Source organism: Brassica napus, chromosome A1 (assembly GCF_020379485.1).
Source record: "Brassica napus cultivar Da-Ae chromosome A1, Da-Ae, whole genome shotgun sequence".
In the NCBI taxonomy this organism is placed as follows: domain Eukaryota; kingdom Viridiplantae; phylum Streptophyta; class Magnoliopsida; order Brassicales; family Brassicaceae; genus Brassica; species Brassica napus.
This window is the reverse complement of record NC_063434.1, coordinates 1,656,158-1,673,553: the sequence shown is the minus strand read 5'-3', so window position 1 is coordinate 1,673,553 and position 17,396 is coordinate 1,656,158. Positions and strand designations below refer to the sequence as shown.

At 35.8% G+C, this 17,396-nt stretch overlaps 3 protein-coding genes across 7 annotated transcripts; 1 reads left to right on the top strand and 2 right to left on the bottom strand.

Moving 5' to 3' along the window:
- The first annotated feature begins 4,841 nt into the window (after positions 1-4,841).
- On the top strand, positions 4,842-7,551 carry LOC106453780 (glycerol-3-phosphate acyltransferase 9). Its single transcript, XM_048778802.1, has 12 exons — positions 4,842-5,118; positions 5,201-5,258; positions 5,396-5,514; positions 5,607-5,706; positions 5,789-5,884; positions 5,970-6,066; positions 6,142-6,229; positions 6,305-6,401; positions 6,468-6,553; positions 6,704-6,823; positions 6,912-7,010; positions 7,334-7,551. Exons 1-12 carry the CDS (start codon positions 4,997-4,999, stop codon positions 7,380-7,382), a joined length of 1,131 nt encoding a protein of 376 aa, XP_048634759.1. The 5' UTR covers positions 4,842-4,996; the 3' UTR covers positions 7,383-7,551.
- A 51-nt stretch (positions 7,552-7,602) lies between these two features.
- On the bottom strand, positions 7,603-10,089 carry LOC106453699 (isocitrate dehydrogenase [NAD] regulatory subunit 1, mitochondrial). Its single transcript, XM_022688965.2, has 4 exons — positions 9,516-10,089; positions 8,440-8,679; positions 8,229-8,307; positions 7,603-8,149 (listed from the first exon to the last, which is right to left on the bottom strand). Exons 1-4 carry the CDS (start codon positions 10,023-10,025, stop codon positions 7,875-7,877), a joined length of 1,104 nt encoding a protein of 367 aa, XP_022544686.2. The 5' UTR covers positions 10,026-10,089; the 3' UTR covers positions 7,603-7,874.
- A 1,039-nt stretch (positions 10,090-11,128) lies between these two features.
- On the bottom strand, positions 11,129-16,645 carry LOC106453914 (protein NLP2). Of its 5 annotated transcripts, none has more exons than XM_048778791.1 (5): positions 16,504-16,645; positions 14,480-15,595; positions 14,334-14,381; positions 12,861-13,887; positions 11,129-12,310 (listed from the first exon to the last, which is right to left on the bottom strand). In XM_048778791.1, the coding sequence occupies exons 2-5, from the start codon at positions 15,401-15,403 to the stop codon at positions 11,415-11,417; spliced, it is 2,895 nt and encodes a 964-aa protein (XP_048634748.1). In that variant the 5' UTR covers positions 15,404-15,595; positions 16,504-16,645; the 3' UTR covers positions 11,129-11,414. The 5 variants fall into 5 exon arrangements, with proteins under 5 accessions (XP_048634748.1, XP_048634747.1, XP_013751581.2 ...); XM_048778790.1 differs by lacking the exon at positions 16,504-16,645 and adding an exon at positions 16,161-16,486; XM_013896127.3 differs by lacking the exon at positions 16,504-16,645 and adding an exon at positions 16,165-16,486.
- Positions 16,646-17,396: the final 751 nt, after the last annotated feature.

Here is a 17,396-nt window from a genome sequence, read left to right as displayed (position 1 = left end):
ATTAACCGAAATACTTCATTACTTTCTATTATAAGATAATTCTATAACGTAACTATAAACTTTGTAGCAACACTTTGTCATAATAAAAGATTATCTGGGAGTTGTAAATGATAATTTTTAGTCAAAAAACAAGTTGTAACTGATTTATTCTAAGAGGCAAAATTATGTACAAGATTTTGCGAGCTTTTGCTAAAATAGTACTGTTTACACATGTTCACAAGCTGACTTCTAAGAAGGGCCACTGCAGTGAATCCATATCCTGTAGAAAAAGAATAGTCTCAAAGCTACTAGGAAAATAACAGTTGTTATCGCGAAGGTATCTCATTTGAGTTTTGGCCACATTCTCTATACTCAAATTATGAAATTACTATGCAACATTACTGACTGATAAAGTTCTGATTTATTTATACTCTATGCAATAGTAGTACTGTAGATGCTAGTGACAGATTAGGCCGTGTATATATATGAATAAATGAGTGGGAGAAAACATTTAGTACTCATGATATAAGTCATACAACGATACAACTATTCTATTCCTCTGCTATTTAGTGGGTTTGGTAGTTCTGGTCAGTAAGATATAATGTTATCATTAATGGTAGCAGATTTAATTTAGGGTTTATAGGAAGAATAAACAAAACACGGAAAGTCTTTGAAAGATGGGGAAGAATTCGGCAGGCACAGAATAATTGGGCGACGACGACAGGTGACATGTGACACCCATTTCACTGGTGACAAAGGTTCCTTATATAGACAAACTTTTCATTTCATCTTTTATGTTAGTATTTAAATATGAGTATATAATAATAATATATAGTCTTAGGTCTACCTCAGTACCACGTCCCACTAATTTTTTTAGTCATTTTGTGCATGCATTCCAATGCAACATATAGATTTCAATGAGGAAATATCGTATTTTCTAGTTGAATTTAGTTAGGAATTGTTAGGAAAGAGCTTTTTCTAGCTGTGATGCTACAGTTGAATTAAAATCTAACTTAATACATGCAAAAAAAAAGTGGTTGTAGTTGAGCAAGCTGCATTTTGCTAAATTTTAATTCAATCTATTAATTTGTTTGTAATAATATACAATATTTTAATATATTCCAAAGATGTATATTATTTCTTAACTTTATGAAATAGTATTATGTTTAGTGTTTCAAAAAACTTCACATGCACTATAATTTTGAGGTCTTATTTTCTCAATAGAAACCTTTAATAATGAAAATGATAAAATATCCAGGGAGCATCAAGTGTTGTGAACCATAAGGGAAATGTTTCAATGGCTGTAAATATTTTGAGTGGCTTGCTGTAACTTTTTTTTTATGAACAGAGGTGGCTTGCTAGCTGTAACACTACAAAAAAATATCCTCTTAATTCTACATTAGGTTATACTTTTTTTTTTTACTCAAATTGATTTTAGATAAATAAAGGGACAAAGTCCATTAACCTTACAACAGCCCACGGCTAACCAACACAAAGGCCCAAGGCCCAATCCGAGAACCACAAAACATACAAAACAAGATGGGTTTGAGCCCACTCCAAGCCCATCAACCCGCGGAAACCCTAGACACTGTCGGTCATTTGCGGTTCTACATTAGGTTATACTCTCCTAGAAAAGATTTAAAAACAAATATTTATTGGGCCAGTTCTCAAGTTGGGAGATAAACTAAAACTAAAGTCTAAGCTTTAGATATGATAGGGAAACTATGGAAATATGACCACTTATCCACTTCGGTTTTCCTAAATGATCTTGTAGATTTATATCAGAATCTTTAAACTAGTTTTTGGCAGAAATCTTCGAACCAACACCAGTTTCACAATGGCAACCGCAACTACAGTGGATGGATGATACATCATACATGGCAATATGGCAAGTTAAGATTGACATAATTTTTTAAACAAAATTCAAAATTGATATAATTAGCTCTTTCTCAAAAGGTCAAAGACTGATATAAAAATTCCAATAATTTAATATTTTTTCCCAGTGAATATTAAGCTAAAAATGAAAGTAACGGTCAAGAAAAAACAAATAGTTACAAAAAATCAACATTACTAATTAGTTACTATGAAAGATAAATATATTCTAATAAAAAAATCTAAAAACAAAAGTATATTCTCGTATAGCCAACTAAATAGAAAAAGCTTGGTCTTTTCTTGTAAAGTAAAAAGGAAATAAGCAGAAATTTAAACTCGAAAGAATCGCTTTGACTTTCTTGTGTTCCTCCTTGGTGGCAGTGTTTCTCCTCTTAAACTTTAAAACTATACAGTACTTTTTTTTTTCCGTTTAGACCTTATTTGTTTAGATTTACAATACTATTAGAAGAAATACGTACAAAAGTGATTAAATATATATCAAGCATAGATTTGACCAAAAAAAAAATATATATATATCAAGCATAGTTAACCTATTAAAGTCATCTATACAGCGATAGTATCATTTCTTCTTAAGTCGATTCATGTTGATCTCATTTTCAGTTATATTATACGACAGTTTCTTTGGCAAAAGGGTGAGTTTCAAGAGCTCAAGGATTATTATTATTTCATAGATTGATTAGGTACTAATCAGTTTATAAATCGTTAAAAGACTGTTCAAAGGATTTCATTAGAAATCGTAAAAGTTATGGACGAAAGAGTAAGAAAAAGAGTAAATAAATATTTATGCGAAAGCTAGGTCAAATGTAAGGAATATTCAACAGAAGCAGATGTTCCCCACAATCGCTAAATAACAATTAACAAAAAGGTATATGTACATACTATAAAGGACTTGTCTGATCTGGCTCTGAATAACATTCATTGGATTTATCTTCCTTCTCTGCCACTAGGGTATTGTAGTTGGAGATCACTTCACTCAGCATTCCACTAGAGTATTATATATAATCCGACATTCAAGTTGAGAAAGAAAACAATCTGAAAATTTATAAACAAATGTACCATTAGCAATTTGGCATTAGCGTAGTGCAATGTATCAAATTATCAATAATGCAGGCCTACTATTTGACTTTTTATGGTGTTAGTTTTTAGCTAACCCATTGTCAGTTGGTTTATTTAAAAATGGAGTTCTAGATTTTTGGTTCATAAATATATTTTACATCTTCATTAGATCAGGTTTGTGATAAATGAAATATTTTCTCATGCATAGTTCTAATACTCATTCGATTACAAAAACTATACTTTAAGTATGGAGGTCGCTGTTGAGGCAGGCCAAAACAATTAGATAAGAGCTAATTTGCTGAATATACCAAAAAGTATGAAATACCATAGAATAGGGGGAAAATGGTAATGATGGGGGGAAAAAAATTGGAGGGATATAATGTATAGAGTGCAAATAGGGGATATTTGGTGTGTAGGGAGTACAAATTCTCTAGATAATTTCCAATGTATTATTTCATTACTTTTTTCAAAATGGAATAATTTCATAATGGCATTGGATTTTATTGTAACCATACTTTAGTCTAGAGTAAACTTATTTTTTATTCCATTATAGAACAAAAAATCAAATAAGATTAGAGCATTTTTTACTCTAAAATAGAAAATGAAAATAGAGTTAGAGAATAAAACACAAAATGTATGTAAATGTGGTTTAGGTTTCACGTTATTTGCTTTTTCATTATTTAAAACTGTACAATATCTATAAGATCCATGGAAGATTATAAGACATAGACAAGACAACCTAAATGATGATCAACCACTTAACCCTGTGATTAGGTTCCACGATTGTTTTCCTTCGTGTTTCTCTCTGCAATTCTTTTCCAGGCTTTGATTTGCATTATTGCAAATACGTAGTAGTATAATGGTACCATCTCAGTGCATTGTAATGTATTTAGATATATATATGTGTGTTGCTATTGCATTACTAAATATTAATTTGCGTAATTCTAGATCGAAAGCAATCCGAAAAAGAAAAGATTTTAGTGTGAGCTTGAGAGAATAGGTCTTTATAGATTTATTAAAACAATGATTTAACAACTAGGCCACGTTTTGCAAACACTAATTAATTCTCAGCATCAAAGTGAATTTGCTGGTTGAAAATTGATTATTTTTGGGCATTATGGATTTTTTAAATTGAAAGAAAAATACTTTACTACTAATAAGTGAAAGCAGATTTCAATCATAGATAAAGAACGATCTCGTTCCACTTGCTAGGCACTCGAGTAACATAGAGACTTCCCTGGCATTTATTTGTTCTTTACCATTCCTTTTTGCAAAATAGACAAATAATTAGTTATCTCACTTTAGTCAAAATAACATAAACCAATGAATTAGACAAACACTTAGAAATACACAACTACAAGAAGTTGACAACCCTAACTTCTAACAAAAGTACAACAATAACACAACTACAGAGGATGGTTCACAAAAGTAAATCTCATTTTCTTCTCACCTGCTGGCTTCTCTTAAAGACAACAAAGAATATGTATGGTAAGCTACATTTAAATTACAACAATTCTTTTTAATTTTAAGAAACAATACAATAAACCATTGAAGAACAAAGTATGCAACTACATTGTGGTGATTTAGAGGTTTCCACTAGAGGAAGAGTTGCCCTGTTGGTTCATACCAAGAGAATCGATTCTTCACTAGTGCGAAATTATTAGTTCTATATGCGACCACACGGTCTATTTGAATATTTGGGAAAAAGTCCATCGAAGTATGCGATGAAAATGTGATTTTTAATAGTGTTAGATCTTATTAAGACATCGCAAGGTCAGAAACTCAGAAGTATATGTCTGATAGGTTGGATAGTGCCTTTAGATCCTTTTAGTTTCTTCGGTATCTTACATTAGTATAATTAGTTTTACTAATAGTGTCTATCAGAAGTTCTGTAGTACTTGCTTCTGATAGACACTATTAGTAAAACTAATTATACTAATCAAACAATAATAATACACGCGCGCGTGAGAGAAGATTTGCGTTGAGAACATCGTTTGCTCTGACTCTTACCATCGCTTCCCCACCAAAAGAACCCAATCTCCGGCGATCGGAAGCGAGAGAGAGAGAGATGAGCAGCACGGCAGGGAAGATGGTGACTTCAAGATCCGAGCTTGAATTGGATCACCCCAACATCGAAGATTACCTTCCTTCCGGTTCCTCCATCAACGAGCCTCGTGGCAAGCTCCGCCTGTAAACCTTTTCTCTCCCTCTCCTTTGTATCTCTCTATGTGCGTTTGTTAATGGTAGCATATGATGATTTTGATTGAATCAGGCGTGATTTGCTAGACATTTCTCCAACGCTCACTGAAGCTGCTGGTGCCATTGTTGATGTAATGTCTGATGAGTTTATCTTACAAAGTTTTAATCTTTTTTTGATTTATCTTACAAAGTTTTAATCTTTTTTGGTTTATCTAAGTATCTTAAGTATAAAGATCGTTTCTTTTTTGTTGTTGTTGTTGTGGGTTAGGACTCATTCACTCGGTGTTTCAAGTCGAATCCTCCAGAGCCTTGGAACTGGAACATCTACTTGTTTCCGTTATGGTGCTGTGGTGTTGTTGTTAGATACTGTCTTCTCTTTCCCTTGAGGTTTGTTTTCGTTTGGTTCTATCTTAAAAGTTCAGATTTTTAAACTGTGTGTTGGACTGATGAGGAGTTATTGAATTGTATAAAACCTGCAGGTGCATCACTTTAGCTTTTGGATGGTTTATTTTCCTTTCAACGTTTATCCCTGTACACTCTCTCCTGAAAGGTCAGGATAGGTTGAGGAAAAAGATTGAGGTAAGTGGGGTTTGGTTCTCTGTGGCTCAACCATTGATCTCTTGATGTTGAAGACTTGAGCTGTGTTTTACTATGTTACCAGAGAGTCTTGGTGGAAATGATATGCAGCTTCTTTGTGGCCTCATGGACAGGAGTTGTTAGGTACCACGGGCCGCGGCCTAGCATCCGTCCTAAGCAGGTTCATGTTTCCTTTTATAAGTATCTCCTTTGATAGTTTTTTTATACCTATGCCTATTTTTTTATGATTGGGGTGTGTTTAACAGGTTTATGTTGCTAACCATACTTCGATGATTGACTTCATAGTCTTGGAGCAGATGACAGCTTTTGCTGTTATAATGCAGAAGCATCCTGGTTGGGTTGGTAAGTGAGTGAGAGTCTCATTGGTTTTGTCTTTGGTGCATTGTTTTTGACTTTTGATGCTTTTATAATACGAAGGGCTTCTGCAAAGCACAATATTAGAGAGCGTTGGATGCATCTGGTTCAATCGTTCCGAGGCTAAGGATCGTGAAATTGTAGCAAGAAAGTGAGTATGATATGTTTATTTTATCTCCTTTGATCTACTGGTACTAATCATGGGAACATGAATCATTTCGTTCAGGTTAAGGAACCATGTTCAAGGAACTGACAATAACCCTCTTCTTATATTTCCTGAGGGGACTTGTGTAAATAATAATTACACTGTGATGTTTAAGAAGGTATTATGAACACTTACTTTGATGTGATGTTAATAGTTTTTGAGTCGCTTCGTGGCAATGTTTCAGGGTGCTTTTGAATTGGACTGCACTGTTTGTCCAATCGCCATCAAATACAATAAGATCTTTGTTGACGCCTTCTGGAACAGCAGAAAGTAAGTGTGTTTTCTTTATGACTTTCTTATCAGATTCTAGCTTTGTTATAGTTGCGACTGTAACAAGTTTTCTTCTGGTTGCAAAGACATTTATTTTGGGGACATTTCTTTGCCTTGATAACAAAAAGGTCTTTTGCATGATCTTTGCAGACAATCATTCACTATGCACTTACTGCAACTCATGACATCGTGGGCTGTGGTGTGTGAGGTGTGGTACTTGGAACCCCAAACAATAAGGCCTGGTGAAACAGCAATTGAGTTTGCAGAGAGGTAAAAAAGTATATCCGAGCATGACATTCTCTTGCGTTTTAGTAGGTGGTCTAACATTTATGAGATCCACTTTGTTTGGTTCTCACAGGGTCAGAGACATGATATCTCATAGGGCAGGTCTCAAAAAGGTCCCTTGGGATGGATACTTGAAGTATTCGAGGCCAAGTTCCAAGCATAGTGAACGCAAGTATGTTATTCTATAAATTCTCTGTGTCATTATTCTCTGAAACTAAATGATACTCTGAGAACCTCCAGTAGCAAGATTAGCTCAGACCTGTCATGGAAGAGTTTATTAGCTGTGGCTGAGATAGGGGTGAAAGTCAGACTATTATGATGGGTAGACAAAGCCATTTATAATCCACAACTCGAACTTGTATCAACAGAGAAAACACGCTAAGAGTTTCAACTGCACTAATACAAAGTCTTTGCAATGATATTTGTATAGATGTTTTGTATGCTCGAATTCCTAACAGAAACTTGATGATGATTTGTCTTTCTTTAAATTCACAGGCAACAGAGTTTTGCAGAGTCGATCCTGGCTAGATTGGAAGACAAGTGAATGCAAAAGATCATTTCATGTTTTATGTTTTTTTTCTTGTTCCTTCTGGTGTTTCACTTTACTGCTACACAACACAAACTCATACTTCATGTGCTTTTTAGCTCTCTATGTGTATCAATACATTACATCTTCTGAATCCCACAATAATGATAGTTATGATTCACACGCTCTTCTACTTTGCTAGTTTCTCTGGTGGTGCTAAGTTGTATAGGAAAAGAACTAAGAACTGAAGTTTTCTTTCATTCACTTCTTAGACAACAATAATTTTGAAAAGACAAACCCAAAACAAGCGTAGCAACATGAATTATTTGGAATAGAAAAATATGATTCTCGAGTTTCGACGAGTTAACGTCTAAAGAATGTAAAACTCTTGAGGTACAAAACCAGACACCGTGGATTATACCCAATATACTTTTGGCAACAGTAGCAAGGAACTTTGATGAATTTATGCAGAGAGGGAAGGGAGGAACAAGTAACTTGGTCAAAGGTTGGTCACTCAAGATTTGCAATGACGGCATCAACGACCTGCTGAGTAGTGCTTTGTCCACCAAGATCTTTAGTCCGGCACTTTCCTTCGGATATGACTCTTTTCACTGCTGTTTCAAGCCGGTCAGCAAATGAAGGAAACTGAAGGTGTCTAAGCATCATGGCTGATGAGAGAAGCAACGCCACTGGGTTTGCTTTGTTTTCTCGTACTATCTTGTCTTTCCCCACGTTTCCTGCTGATGCACCTTGCTCAAATACCGCATGGTCAGCCCCAACGTTTCCTGTTTTCATGTTTAACGTCAAAATTTCAGAGCTGTTCCAACAGGGTAATTGAGAGTATTAATACAAACTATTTTTTACCTCCAGGCATGACTCCAGTGCCTCCAGCAATACCAGCAGCAGTGTTTGCAACTAAATTACCATAGAGATTGGGTGTCACCTGCAGAACATTTAATGAATAAACATTTTCAAGAAAAGAATAAAAAGCCAAAGGAAGCTAATGCTCCAACAGAGACAACCAAAGTAATAAGAATACATAATCATGGCCACAGAAATACAACTATTAACATACCATGACGTCAAATTGCTCTGGTTTGGCTACAAGTTGCATGCAGCAGTTATCAACAATGATCTCATTGTAAGTGATGCCTGGATACTTTTTAGCCACCTCTCGGCAAGACTCCAAGAACAAACCATCAGCGAGTTTCATGATGTTAGCCTTGTGCACTGCCGTCACTTTCTTCCTGTTGTTCAGGTACGCATACTCAAACGCATACTTTGCTATACGCTCCGAACAAAACTTCGTGATCACCTAAAAAATAGATCCAAATCATGAGATCAGATCCAAGAAATAACCATTCAGCTAGTCCAACACTGTTTCAAGAAGCCATGACAATAAAAATCTAAACTTTCAATGTGTAAACTGACCTTAAGACTCTCTAAGCTAAAGAGTCCATAAAAATCGAAACTTTTAATGACGAAACTGATCTTAAGACTCTCAAACAACACTAAGAACAACCTAGTGGTGCTCTCTAAGCTAAGAGTCCATAAAAATCGAAACTTTCAATGACTAAACTGACCTCAACACTCTCAACAACACTACGCACATCCTCTAAGCCAAGATTCCATCAAAATCAAAACTTTTAATGACGAAACTGACCTTAAGACTCTCAACAACACTATGCAGATCCTCTAAGCTAAGAGTCCTTAAAAATCGAAACTTTTAATGACGAAACTGACCTTAAGACTCTCAACAACACTATGCACATCCTCTAAGCTAAGATTCCATAAAAAATGGAAACTTTAATTGAGGAAACTTACTTTTAAAACTCTCAACAACACAAGGAACAAACCTATTAGTCTTCTCTAAGCTTAGAGTCCATAAAAATCAAACTTTCAATGAGGAAACTGACCTTAAGACTCCCAAACAATACAAGGAACAACCTAGTGGTGTTTCAATGAGGAAACTAACCTTAAAAACTCTCAACAACACCAGGAACAACCTAGTAGTGCTCCCTAAGCTAAGAATCCATAAAAATCGAAACTTTTAATGCGGAAACCGAACTTAAGACTCTCAACAAAAACCTAGTGGTCTCCTCAAAGCTAAAGAGTCACATAAAAATCGAAACTTCAAATTCCGAAACCAACCTTAAGACTCTCAACAACACCAGGAACAACCTCATGCTCAAGCCCCGCATACTCCCCCTCAGTATTCTCCCTAATCACAACAATATCCACATTCTCATGCCTCGTCGGCAACCCAGGCAAGTTAAAGCAGTTAACCAGCGACGCGAACAGATCGAGCTCCTTCCTCAGCTGCACGTTCAGCGAGCTCACACCTCCTCCCACAGGAGTCTTGAGCCCTCCTTTCAAGCACACCTTGTTCTTCCTTATCGACTCCATCACCTCCAAGGGCACGCGGCTCATCGCCCCGTGGACGTCGTACTTCTCGAAGTAGATCGGCGCGTGCATCGCCTCCATCACCTGCTCGACGGCGTTGGTCACCAGGGGGCCGATCCCGTCGCCGGGGATTAGGGTCACTGCGCGCGGGGATCCGTCGCCGGGTCGGGGCATGTAGGTCACGGATCGGGTTTGGATGCATGAGGCGTTTGAGTTTCTGGCGAGGTTCTTGAGGAGAGTCAGCGATCGACGAGACATGTTTTGAGCTGTGAAAGTTTTGATCTTTTTTTTTTTTTTTTGGCTTTTGGAGCTTTTGGAGGCGGACGAAAAGTCGTTTATTGTATAACTTTGTGTATATTTGCACATTTGCTCCCTATAGTCTTTTAACCTTATTATTATTACATTCTCATAAATTAGTTAAGCACCAAAAGAGTCAACCACTTACACCATAAGATCACCTTTTTTTTTCTTAATAATTCGATAATTGAGTTGTGTTTAATGTTACTCCATTTTAAAGTGAAAAATAGTATAATGAACAAAATAAATAAATTAATTAGTTTATAGAGTAAACCTATTTTTACTCCATTAAAAAATAAAAAAATGGAGTACAGTTGAAGTTTTTTTTATTGTAAATTCTATTTTAAAATGAAAAATATAGTGAAGTTAGAATAGATGTGTTCTTAGTCTAATATTCTTGATTTTGATGATTGTTTTCATTATTATGTGTAAAATGTTACATGAAGAGGGCCCGTTTGACTTGCTGTGAAAGTATCTGTAAAAGGATTATGCTTAAGAATAATCCAGGCTATTTGGAAAAAAAAGGAAATTCCAAGAATCGATGAAGTGATATTTCATAGACGCATATTTGCAGTTGTACATGTCTTTTTAAGGCGGTAGAGTGATAGATTTGAGGATCAGTATCTTTTCTTGTGCCTTCTGTTTCTTGAAAGTGTAAAGGGTTTGAAGATAGGTCTGAGATGCGAAGTATATATTCTTCTCTCCTTTTTTGTGGTCAAGACGACATCTGTGTAACTGTGTTTATATGACTATCTATAACCTATACAAGTGAGAAATGTAAACTTATTTTCTACTTTCAAACTAGCACAGCCATTTCTTGCTTTTTTTTTTTTTATATAACTAAGCATGTTATGACTATCTGAACTCAAATGTTTCTGCATTTTCATCCTTAGATAACTCTAGACTTAGGTGTTTAGGTTAGCTCGCTAAAAGACAAGCTTCTCTGTATAAACCCAAGGATATCACGACTTGATTTTGAAGATGTTTAATGTGTTTTTTTTGTGACTTAAAATGTTTAATGTTTCCTGCGTTTCAGTAACAATAAAGGAATATAGAAGTGTAGATATAGAAATATTTCAATACGACATACTTGCAAAGCTTAGTAGAATCCAGATGACATATGATGTACAGAAATATAAATTACATAAAAAGCATGTTTCTGGTATGCAATCGCCTTATTATACAAAAAATCTGCTAAGCCGATGCATAAAACCAGTACACTACTACAAAATGGCATTGACAATATTGTTACAAACGATGCCCCAAGTCTGTAAAATGGTGAGTAATAAATTTGTTTCTAACACACTATTAAATTAGTAGAAGAACCTCCACGTGTTCTTACCTGAATGCTTATAGCAAAGGAACAGGACCGGCACTACCAAAAGAGCCTCCCAGCTTGGCTTGAGAAGCTTCATGAACGCTAATCTTGATCGTGCGGCTCTGTGATGATCTATAGATATCGATACATTCCTCAAGATCCGCTTCACACGTCAGAAGAACCCATTCTTTATCATCATCCAAGTATTTAAGATCAAAGGTTGCAATAATATTATTATCTATGTTAAAACGCCTAGCAATCTCATGTTGCAACTCTCTGAAGCCCCAGGTTGGGAGAAAAGTAAACCGTACTTTGGCCTCACCGAACGTGGCTTTCACTTTAGATGCTCCTCCTACAGCTTTCAAGCTCTTGCTACGAGGTAGATTACTCAAAAGAGGATGCTCACTGAATGCTCTGTGGCTAAGTGTTCTAGAGAGGGACTTTGTTTCCTCCTGGTTCACGGTACGGAGTCTTACCTCGCTACGAGCTCTCTTCAAGATTGCGCCTGCATTTTCAGCCATCCGGGTGGATATAGTGTTTGAGGTGTTTGCAGTATTGGTGCTTTGATTAGCTCCAGTTGAGCAGCATGTGCTTGAACCAGAGCTGTGGCTACAAGAAGATGATGGTGGTGATGAGGTTGGAGCTACAGCAGGTGAAACACCGTTCTCGGTTTGAGGATTCAAATGACTTGGCTGATCATTGTTCTTGAAGGAAGTGCCAGTACCAGTACTAGATACATTATTGGGAGAGCTTAGTTCAGGGAAACTTGTGTAGAATGAGTCAAGTTGGATAGAGCCTTGAACACCTTGAACAGAGTCTATAACAAGCTGGAGTTTCTTTAACGAGTGCCCCACTTTCTTGATCTTCCTTGAAGGCCATCTTGTTATCCCATGCTGCCTGCATATTCTTTTCAAGGTGGTTGGACAAACTGCAGCATAATAATGAAAAAAACTTGTGAATCTCATTTCTCTGTCTGAGATACTGATAGATTAAATAATAACTACAGTAAAAACTCTATTAATTATGATATTTATTAATTTATAAAGTTACTATAGACTATGATAAATAGTTGATCTTACCGTATATATACTGACTAAATTTTAAAAGTTTGATTTTCATATTATTTTTATTTATAATTTGGTATATATAAAATTTGCTTTGAAGAATGTAAATGTAGTTTTAGATGTAATTTTACTGATATTATCAAAATATAATGAAGTATTGAGGAAAAAATAGATATAAGTTTTTATTGTGAATATAAAACAAACAATACAATATTTTGTTTGTACTTATATAAACTGTATATATAAATAAATTATTAGTTTATGATTCTAATGGACCATATATTTATATAGAATTTTCTAGAAAAATATTATCTTATTATATTAAAGAATTGTTTTATATTTTACACCGGCTTAATTTGAGATTCGAGAAATTCATTATTTTATCGTATTTATTTACTTATAAAGTTTTCTTACCACCAATGCTCTTGGCTGCATCTTTGAGGCTTCCTGCAAAGTACTGTCTAAGAACTTCTAAACCAATTGTCTTTTCTGTCTTTGTTCTTCTCTTTTCACCGGGTCTTCTACTTCCTAACAGTGTTTGTCCAACACCAAAGGAAGCTGAATCAAAACTCGGATCAATGTCAAGTCTAAGTCCTCCTGAGTTTGAAGCCTTCTGAAACTGCTCAGCATCTGAAAGAAAGCTACCAATCTGATTGTTGTTGTTGTCCCAGCCAGATGTCAGCATGAACTCTTCTTTTGGCTCTTCTTTCTGATACTCCCACGAAAGCGACACTCCTTTGCCCTTCTCGTTAGCATTTATCATGTGGGAGATCCATGAAGAATCTTCATGAGATATCTCTTCCAAAGGCAAAGGTTTCAGACTCTCTCCCGTCTCTGCATTCCCTGAGAATAGCAGCTCCTCTCTTACCGGAAACACTACTTCAAGCTCCATCTCTTTGTCAATGACAAGATTCAAGCTCCTGAAATCATTCTGCAGCGTCACAGACAGTGACTTGAGCATCTCTTGTTGCGCTTCGGTGTCAAGGCAATTTTTAGGAAAGAAAAACTCCAACACAAACTCAACCGAACCATTGAATTTGTTTTTCAAAGGCACTGCTAAAGCGGCATGAAGGCCAGAGATCTTAGCGTGGTGTGCAAGAGGGTAGTTTGTCTTGCTGAAAGTAGTTACTTCAGGGACAAAGAAAAGTTTGGTCGCTTTGAATGCTTTTCCCACAATGCCTTCCCCTTGAAGGAGGTGGTGTTCAGAGCATGCCTCTTGGAAGTTATGACTTTGTTGGTCGAGGACAAAGCATGCAGAGTCTAGAGTTGAAACACACTCTGAGAAGTTTTCATCAGAATGTCTGGATCCACCTCTGCCTTGCCTAGCACATGGTGCCCACGTTAAAGCTAGAGGCAGATCATATGATCTGCAGACTGATGTCAAAAAGACTGATACCTCAGGTATTACAGCACAGTAGAACTGTTTATAGACTTGCAGAAACTGAAACAAAGAGCATATGACATTTAGCAACAAATAGTTTTTGTTTATAGTGTGTGTTAACTAGGGGTGGACATTTGGGTTTAAATTCGGATTTGGTTTGGATTATGTTTTCACCTAATATAAATAAGCTTTCCGGTTTTGATTATAGTGTATGAAATTCATATTTTTTTATTTTATTGTTAATTGTGTTTAGTAAAAATGATTAAATATCTTAAATTTTAATATATTAGTATCTTATACTATATAGTTTAAATAAACACTTCGGTTTTTCAGTTCGGTTTGGTTTAAAACTGAACCATACCAAACTATTTGGGTTGATAAAAAATGTAACCGAATGGTTGGGACATATATTTTGGTCTGGTTTGGATTCGGATGGGTAGGTTCGGTTTGGTTGCCCACCCCTAGTGTTAACAAATGATTTGGTTTATGAGAACATTTTGACACACCTCACTGCTTGGAGACTTCATGTTGGCTGAACTTCTTAGATTAACAGCCTACAAAACACACAGAAACACTCTTTAGACTAAACAAATACACAAACCAAAGCTTCCCAATTTGAAGAATGTGGGACTAAAGTAAGAGAGAGAAAAACCTCGAGAGCTTTACAGATATTCTCAAGTTCTGGTCTGTAATTCATCTTCTGAGTAGTTGTAACAATCTCAACAACACCCAAACAAATCCCACTACCACTTTCAAACACAGGAAGGGCTAATGAGCCACGGACATCGCATCTCTGCGCTTCTTTGATGCGTGGATACTCTTCACTCCTGAAGAACCTTACATCAGGTGTCCACTCAGGTAACTTCCCAAGGAACACACGGCCAGGGAGACCTACAGACTCCTTGGAGTCCTCATCAGCCAAGAAGTTATAAGACACTGAGACATCTCTGTATCTTTTGAGGCTTTTGTATTTTGGGTTGAAGAAGTGTGGCTGCTCCAAAGTGGTGAGGAAGTTCTTTCCCTCCTGTTGAATTGGCAACCATATCTGTATGAGGAAGTCTTTGTCCTGCACCTTAAGACCGTTTATAGCTTGAAATAGTCTATCTTTGACAGATGATGAAGGGCCTTGGCTTGTTCTTGGAGCAATCCAATATCTTCTACCTCTCTCGGTTTCTTCAAGGAGAAACTTCTCAGCTTGTGCTGAACTCATAGCTGCAGACTGGTCAAAAGGGACTTGAGTCATCGGCTGATTGGTGAGATCTTCCATCTTGAGAAAACCTGGAGGAAACTTTCTCCCTGTGTCTCCGTTGGAGATATGATCCTGAGAAGGGTTCTCAGCATATTGATAGCCATAAAGAAAAGAGCTGTTGTTGTTGTCATTCATGTTGATAGAGTTAGGAGCTTGTTGTCCAGTTGTCTGCTTCAAGCTCTTACCATCTGTTGTCTCAAGCCAACATCCATCAAAGAAGAGTTCTTCCATGAAGTCCATATCCATAGCCGTCTCAGGGAATGCACCAAAGCTAGGATTGGGTAAGAAACCACCACCACCACCACCACCACCACCACTACCTTCCATATAAAAAGAATCTCTTCTTTCTTTCTTTCTTTCTTTCTTTCTTTCTTTCTTTTCTTCAACTCAGTCTTGAATCCACCAGAAGCTTATCAAAACTTCTCAACTTTCTCAAAGACTTGTCCTACATGAACCTACAAGAACAAGCTTCTTTGAGGTCTCCTTATGGTTCCTTTCCTATGTGTCTATATAACCTGTCTGCAATCAAAGTTGCACAAACATGATCACAAACCAAACAAAAGCAAGAGAAGAAAAGAAGGAGAAGGATAAAAGCAAAACTCAATCTTTGTCAACTCCAAGATCAAAGGTGCATATCAACATGTATATAATAGAGTTTAAGAGAGGGTTGTGAGATCACACAGAGATGCTGAGATCACAGAGAGAGGCTATAAAAATATAAAAGCTAGAGAGAGTTGACTTGAAATCAGGTACTAACATCAGCTTCAAGTACAATATTCCCCAATAGACATGGAAACTCCAAGAGGGCCAATTATTGAGCCCTTTAAAGACAATTCAATTGAAATGTTCAGCAGACAGTAAATGCCACACAGAAGAGGAAAAAAAAAAGATGATGGAATTTATAAATTAAGAATCTAATGCTTCATGACATCACTTTCCAAAGAACAAAAAAAAAGAGAGAAAATCTTATGATGCTCCATGACAAAAGTATCCAAAGAACAAAGCAATCTTCCAATAAAACCCCAGAAATAGTTAGTAACTACAAAACCCACAAAAAAAAAGAAGAAAAAAAGAACAAACTTACTTACAATTTATCAAGATTCATTGAGAAAGTACAGAGATTTCAAGGAATAAAGGGAGAAGTTGACTTTGGGTGGGTTTCAAACACTAAACTGACAGAAAACTAAAGATTTAGTTAGCTCTGTTTTCAGTTAGAAAGAGGTTGTTTGGTCTCTGTTTATTCGTACACAACACACACATAAATGATGAAAAGATTCTGAGGAAAAACCAAAAAAATTAAAAAGCTGTGAAAAATTCTTTTGCTCAAATAGATGATACTATCATCACCACTTCTTTTTTATCTCTCTTTCTTTCTTTCTGGACACAAGTAGGTGATGAAGGGTTATATCACTCTATTTTAATCTCACCATGTGGGCGTGCAGAATCTTTCACAAGAACAAAGTGGACCACGATTTATACCATCCAATAAGATCTCTCTACTGTTTTTTACCTGTAGTAAAAAAAAGAAGTAAGAATGATCTTTATTTTCTCTGTTTTTCTTCTGCGAAAAAAAAAATGAAGTTGAAGTTGAAGTTGTGGTTTTTAAGAGCTGAGATGTTATGATTAGTCTCTCTTAATAATGTAGTTGGTGATCTCTTGTTGAGATTCTTTTGCCTCGTTCAAACTTGCAAATTAGTATTTTTAAAATATTTATCTATTAGATAATAATAAATTATGATTACGTAAGCCGCAGGTGTGTACTTTGTTCTGTTTCGTTGATTAAACTGTGATCTGTATCAATGAAAGAGGGAGAAAGATTCTTGCAGACAATGTCTGTCATGTTGAACAGGTTTCATTAATAATTTGACCTTCAAGATTCTTTCTTTAACTTCTCATCATAAAAACAATAATCCTTTGTGACCTCAGCCCTAGTTTTAAAGTTTTTTATTTGTTTGTTAAAAGTTGAAATTTTCTTAAAATGCCCTTTGCATAAATAATGGCTCTTTATTACTCTTTCTCTAATTTGGTTTCAGAGTTTTCCATGGTGTCACATTATATTTATGTTATGTATACACATGGATTTATACAAGTATGCAAATTAAATAATTACCCAGTAGTCGTTCTTATTCTATACGATTAAGTTTTGTATTGATTTCAGTACCAACAGGTTAAACTATGTTATATATATTCATTAAAAATTTAAACTTTAATGCTTTTCTTAAAGTTAATTCCACGCTTTTGAATGACCTCCATGTGAGTCCGATTCATGGAACAAGATAGTGAAATTTGTAGGTTTCTGCTACCTATACAATGATTCGTT

Coding starts and splice junctions, on each gene's coding strand:
- LOC106453699 (XM_022688965.2), bottom strand. CDS start 10,025: ATGTCTCGTCGATCGCTGACTCTCCTCAAGAACCTCGCCAGAAACTCA. Junction 8,680..9,515: donor GTGTTGTTGAGAGTCTTAAG/GTTGGTTTCGGA, acceptor TCTATTTTTTAG/GTGATCACGAAGTTTTGTTC. Junction 8,308..8,439: donor CAGAGCAATTTGACGTCATG/GTATGTTAATAG, acceptor AATGTTCTGCAG/GTGACACCCAATCTCTATGG.
- LOC106453780 (XM_048778802.1), top strand. CDS start 4,997: ATGAGCAGCACGGCAGGGAAGATGGTGACTTCAAGATCCGAGCTTGAA. Junction 5,119..5,200: donor CCTCGTGGCAAGCTCCGCCT/GTAAACCTTTTC, acceptor TGATTGAATCAG/GCGTGATTTGCTAGACATTT. Junction 6,230..6,304: donor CGTGAAATTGTAGCAAGAAA/GTGAGTATGATA, acceptor CATTTCGTTCAG/GTTAAGGAACCATGTTCAAG.
- LOC106453914 (XM_048778791.1), bottom strand. CDS start 15,403: ATGGAAGGTAGTGGTGGTGGTGGTGGTGGTGGTGGTGGTTTCTTACCC. Junction 13,888..14,333: donor TGAAGTCTCCAAGCAGTGAG/GTGTGTCAAAAT, acceptor TCTTTGTTTCAG/TTTCTGCAAGTCTATAAACA. Junction 12,311..12,860: donor TGCAGCCAAGAGCATTGGTG/GTAAGAAAACTT, acceptor ATTATGCTGCAG/TTTGTCCAACCACCTTGAAA.